This window comes from Brienomyrus brachyistius, chromosome 10 (assembly GCF_023856365.1).
Source record: "Brienomyrus brachyistius isolate T26 chromosome 10, BBRACH_0.4, whole genome shotgun sequence".
Taxonomy (NCBI): Eukaryota; Metazoa; Chordata; class Actinopteri; order Osteoglossiformes; family Mormyridae; genus Brienomyrus; species Brienomyrus brachyistius.
The window spans coordinates 9,881,806-9,906,136 of NC_064542.1; the positions used below are offsets into that span (position 1 = coordinate 9,881,806).

Below are 24,331 nucleotides of genomic sequence, written 5' to 3' on the forward strand. Positions count from 1 at the left end.
ATTCATATATTCATCTTCTCCATGGGATCTTAGACATGTCGATGTTAATAAATGCCTGCATCTTTGTCCACGGAGAGGCGGGGCCAGAAGTATCCCCGCCCACCAGCTGTTATAGACACTGCCTAGCCCCGCTTGGGGAAAATCTCCGGAGTTAGTTGGGCTTTTGGCCAGAAATCCCGTTACTTCTCTCAGGAGGAAGTGAAAGTCAGAAGTGAGCGTTTGCAGGGACCTGGGAACTGTCCGACGCTGACAAAATTCACATCAGAAGTAAAAACCTGAGATGCGTTTTAGAAGGATTCTCCATGAAAGAGCTTGATTTATCTCGATCTTCTCCTTCCTTTATTTAATTTCTCAGGGAGCTGTATGCAATTTAACTCCGACGACCATGTTTACTGCCTCCTGGTCACGTACATTTCAGGCATGGCTAATCAAAAAATATCGACAAAAGCAAAACTGTCAATAATGGATGTAGGAAAGGGCACAGGGCAGGGTGAAGCTTAGAAAGTACATCACAGGGCACGTATACTATGGGCAATTCACAGATTGCCTAATTGCATGCCTTTGGAATTTCAGGAGAAAGCCAATATTAGACAAGGAAAATACGTAAATGCTTCGCAGACATACGGAGAGGGGTCAAAACCCTTAACTCAGATGTAAGGCAACAGGGCTAGTCACTGAGCCATCGTTTTGTAAATGAAAATGGACATATTGGGTGAGGCACACCAAGCCTAAATGAGTCCATGTCAATCCCAAGTTCTCCCACTTAAGAATTTGAATCCTTGATATTTTTTGCCATTTTGATATATTTTTGCCAGCATGTTACTGATGGCATGAGGTGGAATCAGTCACACAAATTAAATAATAGCCCAGAGAATCTTGAATCCACAAGTACCTCCACCACATTCCATAATCATATTTAGTGAATTTTCAAACCAGCCAGTTAAATCCATTATCATATAATCTAAATATCTAAAAATGCATGTATGGTGTTCATTGGGAACAATACCTCCGTTGGCCACAGTTTGCTTGTCCTCCCTTTGCAGGTTGGGTTTTGTCCAGTGGCTCAAAGCCATGATTTTAGGTGAACTGGACAATATGTAAGTAGGTTTAAAATATATAATAATATGACCAGTGCCTTCCTTAAAGAACTGGAACTGCTTTTGTTTAACCTATATTTCCAAATGAGTGTTTTGATTCCCTCTTGAAGACAACCGCTTTAATGACAGATCTATTCATCTGCAACATAAAAACATAAAAATGAATGCAGAGAAAAACACAATGTCAAAGTTCATCCTTAAACTCCCTTCCAGCAATAGTCTTGAACTACTTGGAATGATCTTGGCATTTTAAGACTGCCGGGAGAGCCGCGCACTGCGACAGAAGCACTGGAAATCTTTGTGGATAACTATACTGGCATATATTTCTGTAATATTTCCTGCCTCTTTCATAGCACTCACTCCATGGTGCCCTATAATTTTCTGTGGCATTTTGTTTGAGTACAGTCTGTCTTTAAATGAATGCAAAAGTCAATAGAGGAACAAATTTTATTCAACAACAGACTGCGTCTGTTGTAAACAAACTGTAATGCGATTTGGCAAATTCAGTGGGCTACCTTTCTGTACTGTAATTGCAGTTTAAAAACTGGCAGGCACTTGCTATCTTGAAGTAGCTTCTAAGCAAAATAAAAATAATTAGCATGAAATGCTTTTTTTTGGGGGGGGGGGGTAGGGGGGGGGTTGCAACAAGGTCTATCTTAGTGATTTAAAGATAATGACAAAAAGATTCCTATCTGGTTATAGTCTATGACAGCGATCCTTTTGAAATATCAAAAACATTGTACAAGTCTTATTAATGCCTGATGTCGTAATAATTTAATGGTGTCAGTACACACCTCTGGAAAAAATTAAGTATTTCATTTCTCACTTTATGGGTGTGCATCTGTGATTAACATTTTTTTTTTGTAAACTGCAGCCTGGCTCTTCTCTGTTTCTGATTAATGAAGGGCTTCTTCCTAGATTTATGGGACTGCTTCTTAGAGCCTGATATGAACTGTCATGGTAGTACCACTTTCCAATAAGGCTACCCTTATTAAATCTGGTTATTAATTAGGTTGTAACACTTTGTATATTATGAATAGACAATTTTAAGTTATAACAATTTTCTTTTTATTAATGAATTTCTACCATTTATATGTGTCAAAAGGGAATATTATTGTAGAGTGGTACCGTCCTAGCAGTGCACTTCACACCACGTAATGTTTCCCATTCCTTTTGAAGGTCACTCGATGTCATCCGCCGATTTATGAGGCACTGTTGGAAAAGTTGATGGTAATCTCTGGCATTACAAAGTTGCTTCTGCCCTCCATCTAGCTGGTTTTTAGTTATTGCCAGTGTCACCTGTTTATTCTTGTTCTTATGTACTGCCGTCATAGAAACCCGGTATATCCTTCTGCCAGCAGAACCAGGATCAAACCAGGAATGGGGCGGTCTCAAGTTCCTCCAGAGCTGTATTTTTTAATGTTTCTGTAGGCGCTGCTGTGGGAGCCCTGACTGAGCACTACGTCACCGCGGCGCGTGATTCGTCACAGTGCGGAAGTGCGGCTGGTAAACGCTGCGGGGGGGCTTTTACTGGGGGGGGCATCTGCGCGCGAGTTGAACTTACATATGACATCTAATGCCGCCCCTGCGAGCGAAGTTAACTTAAGTAGCAAGCGAAAGTAAGAAATTGCGCAGTCAGTTGGCAGACGGCATTTTATAAGGTATGTTAGTTAATTCCTTGTTGAACGTCGACGTACGCCGTATTTGCTTTGCTTTTCTTACTTCATAATACGTGATTTAACACTTTTATTTTGGTTATCTGAACCAAGGACTTCTGTGGTTTTAAAATTGGTATTTGTGCCTGTAAAGCAAAAATGAAAGTTGAAGTTAACTGATATTGTAGGGTGATGGAAATGCTGTGTTTTGTTTTGTTTTGTAAACGACTGGCTTCCGCTGAAACGACTCCTCTGGTTATACAGGCTCGCTGAACGATCGCCATTATTGTTTCGTTTTCTTTTTCCCTTCATTTTAAATGGCCCAGCACTCACAGTATTGACATTGATTAAAGAAGAATTACAGTAAAATGAGCGGTGGAGTCACAAACGCTTCCCAGGAGCGGCTCAGCCTGAAGGAGGATCTCACATGTGCCATCTGCTATGACCTTTTCAACGATCCTGTCATGTTGGCCTGCATGCATCACTTCTGCAAGAGTTGCATCGCCACTTACTGGAGGAGCATCAGGGGTCCTGTAACTTGTCCCCAGTGCCGGCAGGAGTTCCCCACAAAGCAGTTCCAGACCAATTACCTAGTGGCAGCCATGGTGGAGAAGGTACGGGCGAGATCAGCAGACCACCAGGACCGGCAGGTGGGTTACGTGTGTGTTACATCACGGTTCTATATGTGTGTGTGAAGGTGCGTGTGCCCTGTGACTGACTGGCATCCTATACAGGGTTCTCATCTGCCTTTTTCCCTGTGCTTTTGGATATAGGCTCCAGCCTTACCGTGCCCCCGGATTGGGCTTGCCGTGAGGCTCTGCAGAATAAGCCTCTGGGCTTGTGATCAGAAGGTTGCCGGTTTAGGCCCAGCCTCAGTAGAATAGTTGCTTGGGCACTTTGGGCACTGCGAGGTGCTACACCTGTGCTGTGACTCCAGGCTTGCTCTCGCCTGCAGGTGGGGCAAAGAGAATTTCCCCATGGGGATTAATGAAGTATCACTAATCTATTTCTCAGTCCTGCCTCATGCAACTTGCTTATTATCCAGTTTTTTGCCTTATTCCAGCTGAGATGGTTTAATGCATAAAATAAGCCAGTTGACATCGAAATGAAAGTCACGGTGCAGCGTTTTCTGCATTTTTCATGCGTTTTAAATGTTGTTTTTTCCTCCCCTCTGGGTTTCAGCTCAAAGTCTTCAACCACAGTTTACACTTTCAGCATATTTTCTGTTTTTCTTAGATAATCATTGACTGCTTTGAGACAAACACTGCGATTTGCTTTTCCTTTATGGGCAACATTTAAAAAAAAAAGAAAGAAAGGAAATGCTATCCTATTTTTTTTTGGTGAATGCAATTTCATGTTTAAATAATTACATATTTAAATGCATCTTAATATTCATCTTAAAAAATATCTTAATAGTGATAGTCTCTATATTTGTATAAGTTTTCATTCTCTTCATTGTTACAATGTAGACACGAATGTAGTAACTCCATTCATTGTTACTTTGGACAGATTTTATGTAAGATGGAACCAGAGTGCTGATGGGATTGTTTCGGTGGATGATGGCACAGTGGCTAGCAGTGCAGCCTCATGTCTCCAGGGAGAGTACTTCAGATCCACTGCCTGTGTGTGAAGTTTATGCAAATTTCCTTTGGATTCTCCAGTTCTTGTTTCTTCTATCCAAAGCCACTAGGTCAATTGGTACCTTTTAAATCCCCTGTTTATGTGTGTCTGCGGGCATGTATATACTACATTGTGGGGACCAAATAGCAGGTGTTTTGGTCCCCACAAGGGGAAGCTCATTTTTATAAAGATCAGTGACTACATTCAAAACCTAACAATGGCAGAAGTCTTATGAAATTTTGCTTGGTTACTTATGGTTAAGGTTAGGGATTGGTAGGGGTTAAGGTTGTCGTTGTTGGGATTTAGAAATGAATGGACAGTCCCCACAAGGATATGAATGCAAACTTGTTTGTATGTGTGTGTCTGTCTGTGTATCTATCATATAGAGAGAGAATGAGTGTTTGCCCTCTGAACGTTTGGCATTTTTGTTGGCAAACACCATGCTGTGGTGATGTTTTCAAATCAGTATCATATTTGCTTGTTTACTGCTGTTTGTTGAGAAGGTTACTCAGGCACACAGTAAAGAGGACAGAAGGAATAAGTGACATTATCAGTGAAAAAAATTTAAGCACAATGACCTTTGGTCTGAAGATGGACCATAGCAGATAAGCTTTTCCAAAGAAGGTTGCCAAGCAACTAAGCTTTTATTTTTGACTGGTTAGTTTCTGGTGGTCTCTGTGTTCAGCTGAAATGTGTCCTTTGTGCAGCATCTTCAGCTATCTGCTACCCCTAGTAACTGTGTTACTATTTGTCTCGTGAATTTAGGCCCGTGAAGTATTTGAATTACTTCTGTGGAGAATGTATTGTTCTCTGAAGGATTGCCTAATTTTCAATTAAGTGAAGACGTATGACTGCTGAAATTAAAATATTTGCTGCTTTTTTTGTTTTGACATTTTTCTTTGGGATACATACTGTTTAGATAGTATAAGTATTTTTAGTTAGAAATATCTTTTTTGGATACATTTATGACTGTATGCAGAATGAATGAATAGCTGGCCTGCAGCCAAAAAAATTAAGAGTTTTCTTTTCTCCCCAGAAACAGCTGAAAGATTGTCTAGCCTCTCATCTCTCGATGAAGGAGCGCTACATGGGCATGATCCACAAAAGCGAACAGAAAGTACTCAAAATAAAAGTAAGTTCTGCTGGTCAGATGCTGAGGACTCCACTTTCGTTTGGTGAGAATTTCACTGGTTGCGCAAACAGAATAAAAACTGCATTCCCCTGGGCAGCTGTCGCGTGATCAGGCCTGCGGGAGGAAATGCTGACTGGGCTCTGTTCCTCACCAGCTTGACCCAGCGGTTTTGTGTCCACGCAGAGAACAGGTGCGGAGCTCCAGGGACAGATACGGAGTGACTTCCAAGCCTTGCACTGCCTCCTGCAGGAAGAGGAGGCTTCCACATTGGAGCATCTGAGGAGGGAACAGGAGGAGATGCTGGGGGAGCTGGGCCGACACCTGGCGATGCTGCAGGGGGCTCTCGTGGAGGTAGAGGAGAAGATGCACAATCTGCAGCAGACCATGGATGCAATGGAGCAGAGGTACCTGCTAGAGGTAAGAGTCACAACATAACTCTCAGCGTAGAGGATTTTTCCAGACTGTGCTCATTGGGTAACACTGCCATTATTTTATTTACTACTCTTTTATTTGCGCTCCTCCTTCGCTGCTGTTGGATTTTGCGCATGAGTTTTTCATTCGCATGCACTTAGTGTTGTGACGTCATAAAGTGATTTGACTTGATTTGATTTGCCACCTTACACCTGTGGGCGTGGGAGTTAAAGTCCCACCCCCTCCTCATTAATAGACATAAAATATTTTTTTTTCTCAGTTCAGGCTGACACATAAAAAGGTATAATTATAACTGATTGACCTTCTTTTTGTATGCGTCTTTCAGTTATTGATGTGTGTTTGTTTAATATCAGCGCTGACACTAAATTAATAAATTATTCTGTCAGTGATATTCAGTGTAAATTATGGATTACTTAAATTTTCTCATATAAATAAAAATAATATGTGACATTTAAATGGGCAATGGAGACGGCTGTCATTTGGATAGTAGGTCTCCAGAGGATGTTCATTGTCTCGGCTCCTCTGGTTGTTTGGTAGTGTTCAGGCAATGTTTCCCAAAATGTGGACCAGCTGTGGGTGTCTGTGGACCGGATTGAGAATATTACTGCACTGGTATGAGGTTCACTGAGCTGGGTGTCATTTTTTTGAAGCGATCGGCTGATAAGGTTAAGAGTATTTCCTTTAAACTTTCTATCAAGGTGCCCTACTTCATTACCATTTTCCCTGGTCGATAATGTCAAAAAAAGTTTCCCCCTTCATAGGTCATAGCATGTGTTATGCAATTCCGCACTTTCTTCCTCGACACATTTTCACCTCCTCATGCCTCCTTTGAAATACCTTTATCTGTTGATCACCTTGTCGTTTCAGTTTATTACTCTCTTGCCGTGCTCCATAAATCTCTCGGGTTGGACTTTTGTCTTTTTATATGTTCTTTATACCTTTTTCTTTTTTCCTGTGGGCCCAAAAACTAAATCCCATAAAACATGTTCCACACAGCTGTTTTTTTTGCTTTGATAAACAAATCTACATCTCTACAGATCTCCATATCACATCAGGAAAGACAAATCACCCACAGCGCCCTCTCCCTCGCTCTCTCCCTCCCACATATACTTTCTTTTAAATAACAGTCAAGGACTGTTAAATTGGCACTGCACTGGCATCCAGTCCAGGGTGCTTCGCAATTTAATGCCCTGTACTGCCTGGCATTGGCTAGAGCCCCCCCTCCATCACCACCATTTGTGCAGCTGGAAGACGGACGGATGGATGGATGGATTAATTCCAGTTATGGGAGGATTGTCCCAGATCAACTGAGAAATGTATTCATTACATGTATAGTAGATTTGTATATTGACAGAGGTATTTAATTTCATAAATTGTACAGGCTTTTGTGAATAATTAGAGTGCTGGTTTTCCTGTTCAAAGACAGAATGAAAGCATGATTTGCAAGCTTTTTCTAAATTTTCTTAAGTATGACAGTACTGCTGGTTTTACATTATATTAAATATATTGCCTATTTATTTTGATGGTTTTTTTTGTTGCCTTTTTAACATGGGTGTATTGTCTATAGTATTTAATCTGAAATCCATTCCCTAGGGCTGTTTTAATGATAATTAATCTTTTGTCGATCAGTCCGCATTGGGGACGGTGGTGCTGTCATGCTACAGCAGCAGCTTACTATAAATGCCACAGTTCAATGTGTCTTTTTAAATATGAGCATCGCGCAAGTACTGAATGACTAGTATAAATTTGTCAGAATGTACAGCTGCTGAATTTGCCTTTTTCTTGCCCAGAAACATGCTTAGCTGCAAGATATGTGCACCCCTGCGTTTGCCATCTGCTGATTAGTAATGAGATTACCATAAAACAAAATTCATAGGGTTGTACATCTTTGTGGTAATAGTATAACATTTAGTATGTTAATATTTAGCAGGTTGAATGGTGAGAGGATTTCTCTTGCGTTTCCACAACAGGTCCAACTGTGTATTTTTAGTTTTATATAGATGTATGTGTTACAAACATTGCGGTAGACTTGAGAAGGTATCTGTTAAATTGTTATGGTAGTTGAGTAAAGGGTGTTTATAGTTCAACTGCTCTAAAACTTGAACTAAAGGTCTCCATAGAGAAGAAGGATTTTAAAACGGGCAGTGAATATGTCATAGGATGTGCCACTGAGCTTATTGTCCATGTCCAGCTTCAACCCAGCAGACCAACATTGGCAGAAGTGTCCTGTTCGAATTTTGTCCTACATTTAATGAAATCCGGACCTCTTGGGTTCCATAACCATGACACAAGAACTTGGAAAATTTCATTATGACCCATAATGCCAGTCAGTTCTCAGAAGAGAGATTATGTGGAAATATCACACAAGCTGAATTAAATAACAAAAACATATTCAGTTCCAAACTTCCGGTTCCATTGTGCCAAAAATCTTAAAATATGACCACTGTACAGCCCTTTGAAGGAAGTGACTGTTTAATTGTTTATGATGTGAAGACTGAACCACTGATATTTTTTATTTGTGTAATATATTTAAATGATTCCATCCAGGAAGTTTAGTAAGCATTTTTTTGGTAATGCAAACAAATACATTAGTGATATTGTGTGTATAGTTTTGAATCACTCTTCTTTTGCTTCCAGACTCCTGAGGTGAATTTCAGGTGAGTACCAACAATTTATCATAGTTTTCTAGAATCCAGTCGTCTAAGTATTCACAGAAAGGGAGTAAATGGCTCGTCATTCAGTTAATTTTATTGACCAGAGAAAGCAGCTTCCTGGCCGTTTGTGACTTCAGCCCGGCCTGATACTGATCGCTGGCACTAGGCTTTTTGGCATGGTGCTTATGGGCCTCGTAATGTGCCGGATATTCCAGTTTACTAATTATCATCATTCCTTTAAAGGGGCCCTATTGTGGCCATTTTCACAGTTCGTAATTTTATTTCTGGGGTCTAAAATAGAGTTGCACACCACAGTGTTCTAAAAATGCATTTTTCCCATGCTGTACATCTCTATTCGCTATGTCTGACATGCTCTATAAGAGCTTTATGCCCCACCGCCAGTGAGCCCAGTGTTCTGATTGGTCAGCTTGCACTGCACGTTCCGCCCCTGTCCTGCAGTTTGCAGACAGTATGCTGGCAGGCGGCCAATAAGTATTGAGTTACAAGGTGACATCATCATGTCACGGAAGTAAGGGCTGGAATTCCAGTGAGGCATTTCAGGCAGATTAGAGAAGAGTGGTTTCTGTAGTGAGAGATACTCTCATTGGTGTGTACTTTGGGCCTTAGTACAGACTGTTTAAATGCACATAAAGCTACATGAGACACTAAAGGAAAGGGAAACACCACAAAATGCATAAAAGGGTCCCTTTAACCTCATGGGCTTTTAGCATCTTAGTGTTTTTACTTATCGCAATAAAAAAACAATGATGTTGTAAAGCTGGGCTTAGCATGGAGTTAATTACTTAATACACAGAAGAGGTTAAAGTAAATAGTTTAAAAATGTAAATGTTAAGCACATTGTGTGAGTGTTGCTGTTCTTTTAAGGTAACTTTCCAATACCGGTATCCAGTATCCCAGTTTGCCTAATTGTGAAGCTTTTCTATAGCAATAGCAGGAGTCACATAATGGACAGATACATCAACACAGCAATGATTAGAATTCGCTGTCTGACCAACTGCTCTGTATTCACACACTTTTTTTCCAGCTTGCGTCCTATTTTAAGGTAATGAGTGTACAGACATGATTCATGTTTGCTCACCAATTATTTTCATCGGTAAGGTTGCCTACTTGTTGGTTGTCATCAGGACTAAATAACAAGTTGTACTCTGCCTGTTTTATCATGTTTTTATTATTTTGCGGTCTAGACTGTCTGTTGAGGTGGACAAAGGACCAGGCATAGACATAAGCAGTTTTGGTGCAAAATATAAAGGTCCGCTACAGTATATCGTCTGGAGGAAGATGTTCAAGCTTTTGAATCCAGGTATTCTCTTTGATGTGACGTCCGTCATGGGTTCTGGAAATCAAAGATGCATGTTGGTATTAATAGCAGTTTAATGGTTTTTTTCTCTACACGAAATAGCTTTGGAATGCCGCTGTTTTCGTGTGTTGGCTCCGAATTAGATGCAGGGCTCCCGGTTTATTGTCACAGCATGCAAACGTATGAGTAGGAAAGGACCCTGATGAATGGTTAGAAGATGAATGGGTAATGAGAACATAATTATTGTGATTAGCGTAAATTAATGGTTCATGGTATTGTATTATGCTGGTAGGCCCTGCTCCGCTTACTTTCGATGAGGAAACGGCCCATCCGAGTCTTTGCCTTTCCCGGGACAAGACCGCTGTGGTGGAATGTGACAAGATGGTCGCCCACAAGCCCAGCCCTAAGAGGTTTGTCCAGTGCATCAACATCCTTGGGAGCCAGGGCTTCCAGTCAGGCCGCCACTATTGGGAGGTGGGAGTGGAGAACAAGACAAAGTGGGATCTGGGCGTGGCCCTGGAGACTGTGGACCGTGGGGCCCGGGTCAAGCTTTGCCCAGAAAATGGCTACTGGACCCTCCGGCTGCGGAACAAGACCCAGTACTCAGCAGGAACTCAGCCCTGGACCCCTCTGACCCTGAGGACCTCCCCTCGTACAATCGGCGTCTTCCTAGACTTCGAGGACCGGAGGGTATCCTTCTACAACGCAGATACGATGCTTATGCTTTGCTCGTTTAACAATGGGCCGAATCAGAAAGCTTTTCCCTTCTTCAGCACCTGTCTCAGTGACCAGGGGCGGAAACCCCAACTGATTCGACTTGTCCACTTCCCTCTGGAGCCGCTGTAAACCCTGAGCTTATAAAGGGTGGTGTTTACAGAAATTGAAGCATGTGCAATAGGCAAGACGCATCTGTAATGTATCTGTCTATGCAAGCACTGTGTTGTACATAAATGTATTATTTCCAAACTAGACCTGCATACATGTATGCAGGATGTGGAGGCAAGTGTTGCAGTTTCTTGACGTCTCCCATGTTTGCATTCTTCACATCTTTTATCCGTAACTCAACAGCAGTTCATTTGAAGGCTTTTAAAAAAAAAAAAATTGAAGGATTATAGATCTTAGATTGATTTTGACATTTTGGTTGTAGCTATTGATGTCTGCTTAATAAGCAAGGAGTTCAGACTCTTCTGCAGCCGTATTCTGCCCAGCAGTAGCTCACTAATGAGTGACGTAGTTGCACAATCATTAAACCAATATTATTGAGAAATTTCTGAAGAAACACAAGCCAGAAATGCAGCGTTGTTCCGTTTTTACAGCTCTGTCTTGTCTACGAAGTATGCAGTATAGTAAAGCTAATCAGTTTCTTTTTTTATCCTTGGATGGATTCATTTCTTTTTTTTAGTTTTTTTTTTTTATTTTTTTTTTTTTTTTGTCCCGTGACGCATCTTGTTTTGTCAATCATTACGAAATCTTTACATGTGATATTTTTTTTTTGTGCTGGGAAAATATACAAATGCAAATCATAAAGTTCCATTTATGCATATATATTTTTTTCCTTGACAAATAGCGTTTATGATAATTCCTTGCAGACTCGATTTGCTTAATTTGTCACTTTCAATTTGTTAGCATTTATAAAAAGGCAAAGCATTAGGAAATTCACAGCACTGTATTTTGGTGTCACTTGATTAAAATATTGTAATGCCGTCGTTTGTGAACACACTCACCATGTGTGATAAAGAAGACTTCGATTATGCTGTTCCTGTCACACTGACCTCCTTTTTCTTAGGAATGTTGCTGTGCAGTCTGGTTGCCAGTATCTGCCTATTGGAAGGTAATGGCAACGGGTTTGTGTCAAGACGTATGAGTTTCCGGTGATAACGGAGAGACAGTGAACCTCGCCATTCCATCTCTAATACTGATTGCAGTTGCATCCTGTGCCCATTCCGTGGAAATCTCATTAACGGTACTGGTGCTGAGGTCACTTAAAGTGCTCCTCTCTCATTGAAGTAAAACCTGAAATGAGTTTCTCCTTGTCTTTTAGAAGAATTGCTTGCATTCATTGTTCAGGTAATAATAATTACAGTTTGAAATGGTGACAAAAGTTAGTTAAATATTACTCTTAGGCCAATGTTGTTCTCAGTAAAAAATATTTTCCTCAGGCAACAACAACAAAAAAAAATGGCAATAGGAGAAAAGAGCTCATATTTGCTCTTCTTGAAGACAATCTTTCATTTCTGCGCAGGTTGATTTAAAATACACTTCCTCAGGGTGAAGTGTATGACTCGAACCCAATTAGCGATGCTGGTGCCTTTGGTGGTGTCTGTGCCGAGGCCCCATTGTGACCCTCCTGACAGTGTAATCGCGTAATGAGGTGAGCCTCCGATCAGCTCGTTTCAGCTGCTTTGGGTTCTCCTGCCAGGTGAAGGATCTACCCTGCTGGGAACGACGTGTCAAATATCAGTGGGATAATAGGTACTCCGCCCCCCTCGGGTTTCTGCAGATTTCTACCGAAGGTTCTCTTAAGACGAAATCCACTTTTTTTTTTTCTCCCTCAGTGTGTGTGTGTGGTAGATGATATGGCATTGATGTGAACTGAATAAATGCATCGGATTTCAGAAGGTCTTAAATTTGTACACACAAGTGACGGCATGTCATGATTCTGATTTCACACATTAGTGGGGGTCTCCTTGTAACTACAATCCCAAGAATATGAGTGATACAGCATACTCAGAGTTTCAGGTCGATTTTAAGCAACTCCATCTTCAATTGAATCGCTTTTTTTTCCCTCTCAGAAACCATTGCACAGATTTCTTTTTAAAATTAGCACAGCTGTTGATGTTTTTGAAGTTATGTTTTTTAATCAAGTAGTCTCTCTGTGAGGTGGGAATCCATTAGATGGATTACATCATCTTGAGCGTTACTCTGCAGTACTCTTATTCTGTAGTGTAATCATAATCTATTCCAGTTATTTTTCGCTTCCTGCTTTAGTCCCTGCAGCTCCTGCTTCCTTTCTGGTCTCAGCCTACCAGGTGCCCTTCACATTTGGTGTTTTGCAAATGTTTTTTATGCTGGTTAGCAGATTCCTTTATACATGTTTTTATAACCCGTATTGCCCCCTCTGCTATCTTCTGCTGCAGAAAGATTCTGCTGTTTTTCATGTGTTGAACATTGTCACAGTTCACTTGACTGGTTCACAGCATGTGTAGTTTATATCTACTTGTTTTGCTTTAATGTACTTGGTTGTTTGTCTACTATGTGATACGTGATAAGTTGATAATCTGAGAGATTCCATTTTAACGTCAGGTAATGTTGTTGGCTGTCAGCAGGGTGTCGGTGGGTGCCGAGCTTGCTCGCCCCAGCTCTCTGTTGACCCCGCTTTGTGTGCAATTCTATGTTAAATGAAGCCGAGTCATGAAGTGGCAGGAACTGAGAGGGTCAGTTTCCTGTCGCCCTCTTAGCCATAAGCACCTGGGCTGGTAGCTTCCTGTTACCCGGGGTGATCTGGTACTTTACTGCCCTCTGTTGTTTGTTTAGGGTACATAAGTATGTGTCTGGGCACAGCCTGCGGATGCAATTATCCGTGTTCCTGTAATTTGTGTTTTAAAAAAATCTTGGATTTCTCCAGTTTATTGGAGGTAATTGCTTTGTGAATACAATGAATAATGTTGTCAGTAATAATATATCATGGTAAATTTTAGCTCCTGTTCCTCTTATAGCTTGTTAATTTTTATGTAGCTTATACCCACAAGGCAGGTTACATAATTGAGGCACACAAAATATGGCTTAATCTGATGTCTTTTTTTTTTCGCTCTCCATAATTACATTGACACCCAGCAGGAAAACTCAAAGACAATTAGATTAGTGCTGGGATTTGATCTGAGTTAGCCCACGCTCAGACCCTGCTAGATGTTGTGATGCTGTGGTCGATTGCAGGTACAGCACTGGGTGTTGTGTAAAGGGACAGAAAATCCCTTTAGTATGCTACAATACAGTATTTCACATTTATGGTTGTCATAAACAAGTCGGACATGCACGCCAGAGTCAATTAAAGAATTGAGGTTTAAAAATGAATTTAAAATGAATAAAGTTTGACAAAATTCAAAGAGCACATCAAGCGAGCTGCCCTGTTATCAAGATCATAAAATCTTAAACATTGTGTCCAAATATGTCCCTCCTTTTGAGATGCCGTGGCCAAAACAGGCTGGTATTATAAGATTTTCATAAAACAGAAATGAATAAACAACACTAGGTTATATCAGAAACGGTCACAAGATTTTATAACACCTGCACCAACTGTGGTCAGACCTTAAGGCAGAAGAAAGGACAACGGAAGCAACAGGAAAATGCATTTGTCTGCACACACCCTTCCAATGAGGATCATGGTGATCTGCAGAAGACTGGGCCACATCCTGATCTGGATATCAGCCTTTTGCAGACAGGAAAAAAATACAAAAACAGAATTTCAGTCTCTTTAAACCCTGAAGCTCATGTGAAATTTCACCCTTTCACACAACAACAGTCCAAAGCATGAGGCCGCTGCTACATTGGACTGGTTCGGGAGTGACAGTCCTTCAGCGGCCCAGTCAAACTGTTCACTTGAATCTGTGAAAGTACAGCTAAGCACACATGACCTGAAATCAGGCTACCAGATTTTTGACAAAAGACAAGAAGTATAGGCTGCATCCGAAACAGATCAGAGACCTACCTGATAATGATTTACAGTTATTATCCATCCCATCCATTTTACAAACCGCTTATCCTACTGGGTCGCGGAGGGTCCGGTGCCTATCCCAGCCCACCACAGGGCGCACACTCACACACCATTCACTCACGCATGCACACCTACGGGCAATTTAGTAACTCCAATTAGCCTCTGCATGTTTTTGGACTGTGGGGGGAAACCGGAGTACCCAGAGGAAACCCCACTACAACATGGGGAGAACATGCAAACTCCACACACATGTAACCCAGGCGGAGACTTGAACCCGGGTCCCAGAGGTGTGAGGCAACAGTGCTAACCACTGCACCACCATGCCGCCCCCTTACGGCTATTCTTGCATATATAATACTTTAAGCATATTTACAGTTAATCTGCCTAGTTAATTCCCCATGGTGTGTTCAGTTTTAATACTGATTATTTGAATCCATTTGGACTAAAGCCAAAACAGATTCATATCCTCTGTACTCATATATTTATCTGGTGTGAATTTAAAATTTCAGTTCTTTAGTGATAGGATCATATTTTAGCTACTTAAATTACTTTCTCCAGCTGTCTGCTACTGACTGCTGGCAGGTTAAACGGTAAAGACACTGTGTCACCACTGGGAAGCTCAGCCGATGAGACTATGACTCACCGGATGTTAAAAAGGACCTGCATGTTCCTCAGTACAGTCCAATGGCGATAACGAAGCAGTGTAGCTGCTAATATATAGACAAATGTGTTATTTCAAAGTGTCAATCGTCAATTTATTACCTAAAGGCTAAAATTGATGAAATAATGCCAAAAGATGGACGAGAAACTCAGGTCCTCCTCTGGTTTACCGCCTTGTGTTTGTGCTTATACTGAACAGCTGGTGTAAGAGTAACAGTGCAGCCAAACGAACAGCATCCCCCACACCAGCAGGCGTCTCGGCTGAGGAACCCCTCACCGTAAAATAAAAACATTCGAAACGCAAAACATACTAACAACAAGCAATGAACCCCAAGCTGAACTTCGTCCTTTTCTTTCCAGATACTTAACCCACAGGACACACGGCGGTGGGCTTCAGTCATCACTTGCCTTACAATATTATGACTCGCCCATAGAGTGATTAACATCATCAGTTTATGCTGTGACACGAAAATGTCAACCTGCCCAGTTAAAAGATGAACTTTTTGAATGGCTCTGTACATATATCCTTATCATTAACTGTCGGGTAGAACACTGTCAATATCTTTAAGCTGAATATGTGAATTTGAATGATTTTTGAGTATATAATTAGTAAATTGTTTGTCATACCAGATGCAGGGTCTAACAGCAGTTTTTCCTTACAGTTTTAATACCTAAGTATTAAAGTAAGTATTTTATGCTTAAACATTATAAGAACAGTGGAACAATTTGTTAATCAAGATATAAGGTAGGGGTGGCATGGTGGTGCAGTGGTTAGCACTCACCTCTGGGACCCGGGTTCGAGTCTCCGCCTGGGTCACATGTGTGCGGAGTTTGCATGTTCTCCCCGTGTCGTCGTGGGGTTTCCTCCGGGTACTCCGGTTTCCCCCCACAGTCCAAACACATGCTGAGGCTAATTGGAGTTGCTGAATTGCCCGTAGGTGTGCATGTGTGAGTGCATGGTGTGTGAGTGTGCCCTGCGATGGGCTGGCCCCCCATCCTGGGTTGTTCCCTGCCTCGTGCCCATTGATTCCGGGATAGGCTCCGGACCCCCCGCGACCCAATAGGATAAGCGGTTTGGAAAATGGATGGATGGATGGATATAAGGTACTGGGGTCAGTTTTCATCATAATTTACTCAGGAGGTGTGCTCTTTGGAACATTACAATGAGTGAAAATCATTTTAAATCACTGGTCTGCCTCACAGCCACTGCGTTTATGAGCAAAGCAGTCGTGTGTCATGCTGGAGTGGGAGATGTGCTCTGTACCGGCCACTCCTGTCCTCTGGAGTGAAGAAGGCCACACTGCTTCCTGCCGATGGCTATTCACGGCCGAGTGACAGGCCAGGAGGATGTTCTCTGAGCCGTCAGCACCTCCACAGCTATCACCGCGAGCCCTCCTGACACCACACAGGACGTCCACTGACAAAAACAGCCCCCCCTTCCCCTCCAACCCTAATTCTCAGCAGCTCGGCGGAGTCATGGAATCAAGAAGGCATTTTGGGCCACTGATCTGTGCACACACTTCCGATCTGCTTACCGCTGCAATGCACACACATCCTCAGGATCGCAGACAGTCACGCTAAAGCGTGTCAACTTAATGCTCAGCGTCACCCTGCTTGAACCACCCACCAGAGTGCATGCACTGAAATAGCTATTTCGGGTACTGAACGGGTAGACTGGCGCCGTCCCATTCCGTCGGAAACACGTAAAAGTTAAACCTGTGGGGATCTCACCAAGTTGTTTTTCTCCTCTGGGTAAGAGTCACACTAAGTTGTACAGGAAAACCTGGGAATGCATCCATCTCAACACATAGAAGAGCCATGCAAGGTCAAAATTAAGGAGCCAGTACACTCTCCGTATCAGGGCCAGCTGGTTTCCAGGGTATAGCATAGAGGGGCCTATGTGGGAACCGGCTATTGGAAAGTTCAAGAGATTTCCCAACAAAATATATGAAGAGGACCCCCCACCCCACCCAAAATGTGCCAAGGGAACCTCCCCCCCCAATCGGTATCAAAATATATCAAGGGCCTCCTCCCTCAAATTGGCAGTAAAATATACTAAGAGAAACTTAGCCACCACCCCTCCCCCCAATCTGTAGCAAAATATACCAATCGGTCCCCACGACTAGTGGCAAAATTTTGATAGAAGCCATTATAGAATGAAACCTTTATGGACTCTGAAAGGATCAAGACACTAAAATTATGAGCCTGATGCCTCTGAATACTTTCTACTGTCCTTCTTGGTGTGTGTTGGGCAGGATGCCCCCCCACCCCGCAGTCTGGCCAGTCGCAGGAAGCAAAACCACTACATCACTGTCTCCTTCAAAGGCCCGCGCAATGAATCTTGGGATACGTTGGTCGGCGAAGAATCTACTGGGCGACTCGGCAAAAGAAGGATGCATTTCTAGGCCATATTTGATGTAGCCTTTGAAATTGGACGGTCTTGTCGCACATATTGAAATGCAGCCTGGGAAGAGCGCAGCCCCTGAATTCGGACACAGACATTGATGAGGAATATTAAACTCAGAAGTTCGACGCCCCTCTTCATAGGATGGGCTAAAACCAGAGTGCATTGTGGGAAAGAAGGGAAAACTCTGAGCCTTTTGAAAGCTTTTTCAACTTGAGACGGGAAGCGGATTTACCTTTTGACTGCATGTTTTGTAAGCCGAGAGTATAAGCATAGCTTTGGTTCAGTCCTCTGCCTCATCTCGTCCCCTAAAGAAGCTGAGATTATCTTACAGAGTGGTTAGGGGTGATGTCTTTGCATTTCAGGTAAGGACCAAAATTTACAAAAGATCAAAAAATAGTACTTTAGATATTCTTCTTGAACTCCCTCTCTCGTCATTATTGTTAATTATTATTTATCATTGTTATTGTTGTTGTCATCGTCTGCTCATTACCGACAGCTGAAAGGAGATGGCTTCCTCCCTGCATGCTCAGCCCAAGGACAGGGCCTTGAAGCACCACCGCGTCTTCCGTCAGGTCCTGGGGTCAGGAAACACATTACAGACCCCCCAACGTGGAGCCGCAGTCCAGGTCATGGCAATACAGAAGGCTCAGCTTGGCCCCTTGGTCCTTGTCTTAGGGAGGGGCTGTGCCACATTGTTAGACTCTGAGTCAAAATCCACACAACTAATTCACACTCTTGTGACAATCTGATTTCAAACTGATTTCCACTAAACTGCCAAATGACTGAAAGCATTCCTGATGTGAATTATATTACATTGAATTCCAAACTAAGGTAAAAAGCATGGCTGGCTACCAATGTACCTCTTCTACACTTATCTTCCCATATTTGGCTATAAAATCTTTAAACTCTGTCTCCTTTCTGCTGGGGATTCCGACTGTGGCTCCTCTCTTAATCTTCATGGCCCCTCCCTTCATGTTTGCTCCCAGCATTTTATTGCATTTGATTAAGGAGAGACCGTACATCGATAAATTACAGTAAAAACATGGGTGGTATGAATCCGCAGTTTTGGGAACGATGTGTGTGAGGAAATTCTGTTATTCCAAAATGCTTTAGTGTAGAAGTGTACATTTATTACATAGCACAAACAAGAAGTATCACTAATGGAGATGAAATGAATGATGAAATGTTGCAATGGAGAAACTCCTCTTTAGATATACTGTATATGCATTTATACATAGGATAGATGTGGTTCCCTTTGAAAAATATGAAATAAAAAACATGGCTGAAATGTTATTCACAATACAGCACGGGTGCTGACAGAACTGTCCACATTTTTGCAATTTTTGAATATGGAGTTCGGCTATAGAAAGGCAGGCTGTCTAGAGTTAGAGACGTGAACTCAGCCACAATATAGCTTTAGAGCTTTGGCACAGATCTGTCAAGCAATGACCAAACTGAGCTGAACCTTCAAGATTTCACTTTGAACTTTCCACTGTGAACTTTCTTGCTGTAATTTTCTTTTCCATGGTGAATTTGTCATGTTTGACTTTTCTTTTGTTTATAGGATACTTTTCATCCAAAATTAAGTAGATGTTTGTAGTAAATGCTTTGTGCCTTTCCTAAAAGAACACAATGTCAGTGGAAATGGCACTGAATCAATGTTAAAATGTTGATCACGTCTGCACCCTGAATTACTTTTGACAGAACATTGAAAATTCAACAGAAGATAAATGATTAATCAATCAATTTTCAGCCATTCGATTTCTGACAGTAAAATCAATCCTGCCTCATCTACAGCAAAGAATTGCACCATTTTGCCTGTAAATAGAATGTAAAATGACCAGTCAGTTCAAGACAACAGATTCTTCATTGAAAATCATCATGTAACACGTAATGTAAAATGTAAAAAAACAATGTGATAATGTGAAGCATATTACTCACATTTGATCTATGATACAACCTCCACAACACACCCATATGCAAAGTAAGAACCAAGTAAAAAAACAAATCCAGAAATATTACTAATGAAACAGACAACGACAAGTAGAGATATCTTCCCGAAAAATGGTACAGAATGCAAGTGCAGCTTTAACTTCCAAAAGAAACTGCCATCCGACGAATGATAAATCAACATACATTCAATGGTGGTGCTGGAAGCAGAACTGGGCTGCCGGGTTCCATGGATATTGATACATTAATGCCACATGCTGTTCGTACGTAAAGTACAATCGCGATGAAATGATGACTGATGAAAATTCAAAAGTTTATCAATGTTAGCTTTCTATCTGGGTTGTGTTATGTGTTTTTTGGGGGGAGGGGAGTAACTACCCAGAAAGTTTGGGTCGTATCCATTGGCAATTAGAGATTACTTGAGTTTGAGAAGCATTGGACTATTTATTGTTACAGTTCAATCCACTTATATATTTTAGTGTGTAACACTGAACTAAGACTGCTAGGGGTTCTCTGTAAAAACCAGTGTGGTCCACCCAAGACGGCTGCTAGAAGATACTGAACAAACGGTGTACGACTCCCACAAAGCACTAATGTCTTAAAGTTGTACACCCTCCCTCCATTCCAACATTTGGGATGCTTAATTTAGCAATGCGTTCAATCAATAGAAGGATAAAACAGAATGCTGAGAAGTGCTGACCGCACATTCAGCGTTGAACGCCAATAGGAATCCTCCCTGATTTCCAGGGGGTTAAAGAGACAATCTTCAGCTTTCTGGGGAGCATGAAGACATGTCAATTTGATAAATGATATTTTTACAATGTCTTTTCAATGTTAAAGTAACATTTCCCATGGAAATAGCTGTCCACTGTCCAAGCACACCCTGATCAGAGGTTCTAATGCGCACTATTAGATTTCGCAGTGAGGACCAGGGCAGAGCAAGGTATTGCATGCTACCTGAAGAATGTTTGTTGTATTTTGAGACCCTGCTACAGACCTGATAGGGTATTTCTTAATATGTGTTCTCGGCCGTACTTGTATTCTCATGTATCTGTTTCACGTCGTCTTTCATTGCTGAAGACCCGTTAAAATACTCGAGAACAGAACTAGAGAGGACGTCTGGGGCAAGGCAAGATGTCGTTCTGGCCTTGCCCCAAATATCAAGGATACATCAGTTGCATCTTCGCCAAATGAGACCAATCCGATGAGCCATTGTGCCCCGATTTCAATTTTGGGAATCAAATTAGCAAGACTGGTCTTGTCAAGGCCACAAGTACAATCTTCACGATCTTGGTAATGAGAAAAACCCGTATTTTAATGAAATACTTTAATTCCAAGGGATCAATGAGCACATCGTGTGCAAATGCCTGATGGGTGAGTAGCTTGCTTTAAAATGTACACTATTCAGCGGTTCTTACAATAATATTTAAAGACGTCCTGAGTTGTGTGTTATTCTCCATGGTGTCCTGGGGAGCAGCTGCGTGTTTTTTGGTTCAGTCCTACTTTCTTTGGACTCTTCATTAGGATCTGACAAACATTTGAAGAAGCGCCATTAAAGCATACGTGCAGAAATATTTCAACCTTCATTGGGTTTATATAATTAAAGTTCGTAATTCTAGATTGTGTAATAGCCGTAACTGAGAATGCCAGTTACGTTCTACGTAACATTTCCTGCATTTGACACTTTTAGAAGTAGCACGGATCGGTTTCTCAATTGCTTTTGCCTATGTGTTCTCTCACCTGATCCTCAGGTGGACAATCAGGGAACAAAGGGATATTAGAAAACTGTGATCAGGCCCAGAGCTTTGTGCTGCCCACAAAAACAGTGCAGTGAAAAAGGAGCCTAACCCAACTCAAACATGAACACAGGGGGACTTCTCTGAGAAAACACACACTGCGCTCTGGAATTACTGCGCCTGGTGGAGACCTTTTGTGGGGGCTTCCTGATCTGCTGATAGAGGGCCGTGCTCCACAGCTGATTTGATTTTCAAACATTCACAACCCCCATTTGATAGGGGTTCACCAAGGACTTTGCCTAATGTGATTCTGCAGATGGTTCTGATTCAGTTCTGATTGGGTTCTGATTGAAGTCTCTGAAGAGGAGTGAGAGGGAGTAAGGGGTGGAGATGATCGGGGTTGTGAGAAAGCACCCTCACTGTGGCTTAGGCGAAATGTTAGCTGGATTGAAAATCCACATTTCATGTTTCCCGTTGATAATCACAGTTTTAAAAAAAAAATCAGAAGTGATGGCATGCAATGTCCATATAGCAGTACCTAGTGTTTTCAAATGGCTGAAAATGCCTGAGAATGGGGTGGAAATGACATTTTGACCTTGTTTCTGCCTTCGTTTCTAAGTACAAAAATAGGCGAAAATTCGTGCCTACTTTTGGTTGAGATTACAGAGTATTAATTCTTTTTTTCGATTAATTTATTTATATTACATGTAGAAGTATATATGCCTCATGCCATAACTGACTTTTTGCAACTCATTATAAGTCATTTTCTGCACGTAGTAGAATTTTTAATACTAGGCTGAATTACGTAACTGTTTAACAACTCGATATTTATCTTTTTTTCTCAAAATCCATTAATTGAGCTCTGCGCACGTGAAGTCAATATACTAGGCTACAGGGGGGCATCTGGGCACTTGTCGTGGATGTGTAATATGCCTTAATTTAACACCTTGGGGGAGGGATTGTGTTGTACCCGCTTCTGAGGAGGGGGTATTGTCACGAGTATCTGGCTGCCCCACAAATCCGTCCTGTATTTTAAGAATGAACAGGGGTGGATGCATGTTGCAGTCACGAGCAGTAAAAAGGGAAAAGGAAATCATTGCAAATCTATTCTGATCTTGAAAAAAACGTTTCCTTTTAACGAGAAAAGAGCTTTTCTTATCGTTGACAGTTCACACATCCTCTGTGCTGGGGTCTTTGGAGAGAGACACAGAAGAAGCTCACCTGAGTTTCGCTCCATACTCGGACAATAACTTTTTCCTCTCTTTTTTGCTGCTTTTGACCTCAGAAGTATTAGCAGCGGACGAGTTTATTATAAGGTTTAAAACTATATAGAGGACTGGAAATCTGGAAATGAAGAGAGATTTTACGTTTTTCTGCTGGATTTGGATTGGGATCGCTTGTGTTTCAGGTTGGAATCAATCTTTGCTGTACAAGGCTGCGCAGTTCAAAGTGCATCCTCCTCTGGGCTTTCAGCTTTTCTCCTTCATGTTTCACCTGACTGATGACATTTCTACGTTTTTACTAAATATTTGCATGACTGATTGGATCTGTTTTACAAACGTACGATATACACCATAAAGAAAACGTACCCATGTATGCAGGCAGGTTGGACCGTGATAGTCAATGGAAGTGATCGGTCATTTGTAGTATTATTTTTGCAGTTTGCGGCGTTAACGTCACAAGTGTTTGTTTGGGTTAAACTTTCAGCGTGTTTGCGAGTCGTGGTTGGGTTAAGGGGAATAGGAATTAGCGGAAGATGAAATTTCGATAATTTGGGGGAAAAAAGTTTTCTTGAATAAGTGAAGTAAGTGAATGATGTGAGGAGGCAGGGAGTCGGTGATGAGCGTCGCTGACTTTGTCGGAGAGTGTGTGGCTTTGTTTGACTGATCCATTATCTGCTAACTAAATGTGTTATCCGGTACGTGGATTTTCCTTTTCGTTTCTTCTATCTTTCTTTCTTTATTTTTTTTGGTGTTTGTTTGGCATTAGATATTTCTTTTGGCTGATAAAGTTTCAATATCGAAACGTGCTTTTAAAGATCTGCACAAAACACGCACAAAAATTCCATATGCGTCTGAATCTTTTTTGACTGATATCTCAGTTACGTGTGATGGTCCATAAAACGATGAATTGATTAAGCTAACAGACAACGCCTTTGTATGCCTTGTGGGTCCTAGACTCAGTCGCTAGGGGGAACCTTGAAGTTATTAAAACATTATACTCGATCATGAGTAATTGCTCTTAAACACTTTTGAACAATTCCTTAATATAATTGCCAAGAAATGTTTGTAATGTGAGTGACTAATTAAGAAATAGCTGCTTTAGCATTATGAGGATTTGTCGCAGTTAAAATTAATTGAAACAAATGCTACAAATATAGGGGTATATAAAATGAAACGCATTTAAATGTTTTCTCTCAGTCTGTAATAGGGAGTTACTGCGTAATATATATATAAGGTACTTTGTGTTTATGTGTTTTTGTAATCGGGGCACAAATTGTCTGATTATCTGGTTATGTAGTTGCAGTTGTTTTTCGTTATACTATTATTCTGCCTTAAATTATAAACTAGATTAGCCAGTGAAGATTGTGTTCATATTCTGAGCTTTCTTGGGTCAAATGTTGTTGGAATGTCTGCATATCTTTGTACTGGGGAATTCGTGCAGTTTTTTATTTGGATGGAAGTGTCTGGACACATGCACTCAACACATGGTCAAGCTGTCAGCTGTCATGAAGTTTTGTTTGATTGTTACCCGACATGGAGACAACCGAGCATGGGAATCTATGTTTATGTTTGATCCGTATGATCATCAGTCCGTCCATCAAGGAGATGGTGTCATTCTACCTTTTAAAAAATGTGATGTTTTCATTCCTTCAAACCGCAGAGTATAGAAGAATAGGAACCTAGCAAAGTCGAATGCAGGATTCAGTAAAGATTGAATTTTTATCTAATTGGGTTGC

The 24,331-nt window shown here is 41.4% G+C and overlaps 2 protein-coding genes across 8 annotated transcripts in view; both read left to right on the plus strand.

Moving 5' to 3' along the window:
* Positions 1–2,600: 2,600 nt before the first annotated feature.
* trim105 (tripartite motif containing 105) lies at positions 2,601–11,661 on the plus strand. Of its 4 annotated transcripts, none has more exons than XM_049028831.1 (7): positions 2,601–2,758; positions 3,017–3,402; positions 5,409–5,504; positions 5,688–5,921; positions 8,574–8,593; positions 9,796–9,911; positions 10,201–11,661. In XM_049028831.1, exons 2-7 carry the CDS (start codon positions 3,121–3,123, stop codon positions 10,752–10,754), a joined length of 1,302 nt encoding a protein of 433 aa, XP_048884788.1. In that variant the 5' UTR covers positions 2,601–2,758; positions 3,017–3,120; the 3' UTR covers positions 10,755–11,661. The 4 variants fall into 4 exon arrangements, with proteins under 4 accessions (XP_048884788.1, XP_048884786.1, XP_048884789.1 ...); XM_049028829.1 differs by having other exon boundaries at positions 3,079–3,402; XM_049028832.1 differs by having other exon boundaries at positions 3,079–3,402; positions 5,415–5,504.
* Positions 11,662–22,388: 10,727 nt separating this feature from the next.
* Positions 22,389–24,331, plus strand: part of flt4 (fms related receptor tyrosine kinase 4) — a 50,722-nt gene continuing 48,779 nt past the window's right edge. For 3 of the 4 annotated variants that reach the window (XM_049029402.1, XM_049029403.1, XM_049029406.1), the window contains exon 1: positions 22,389–22,780. In XM_049029402.1, the coding sequence (XP_048885359.1) occupies positions 22,723–22,780 (58 nt within the window). In that variant the 5' untranslated portion in view covers positions 22,389–22,722. The remainder of the gene's footprint in view (positions 22,781–24,331) is intronic. The other variant, XM_049029405.1, reaches the window with a different exon arrangement.

Bases quoted from the DNA above. Each gene is read 5' to 3' on its own strand.
- trim105 (XM_049028831.1), top strand. From the start codon at position 3,121: ATGAGCGGTGGAGTCACAAACGCTTCCCAGGAGCGGCTCAGCCTGAAG. The intron at 3,403-5,408 runs GTGGGTTACGTG...TTTTCTCCCCAG, and splicing joins CAGACCACCAGGACCGGCAG to AAACAGCTGAAAGATTGTCT. The intron at 5,505-5,687 runs GTAAGTTCTGCT...GTGTCCACGCAG, and splicing joins AGAAAGTACTCAAAATAAAA to AGAACAGGTGCGGAGCTCCA.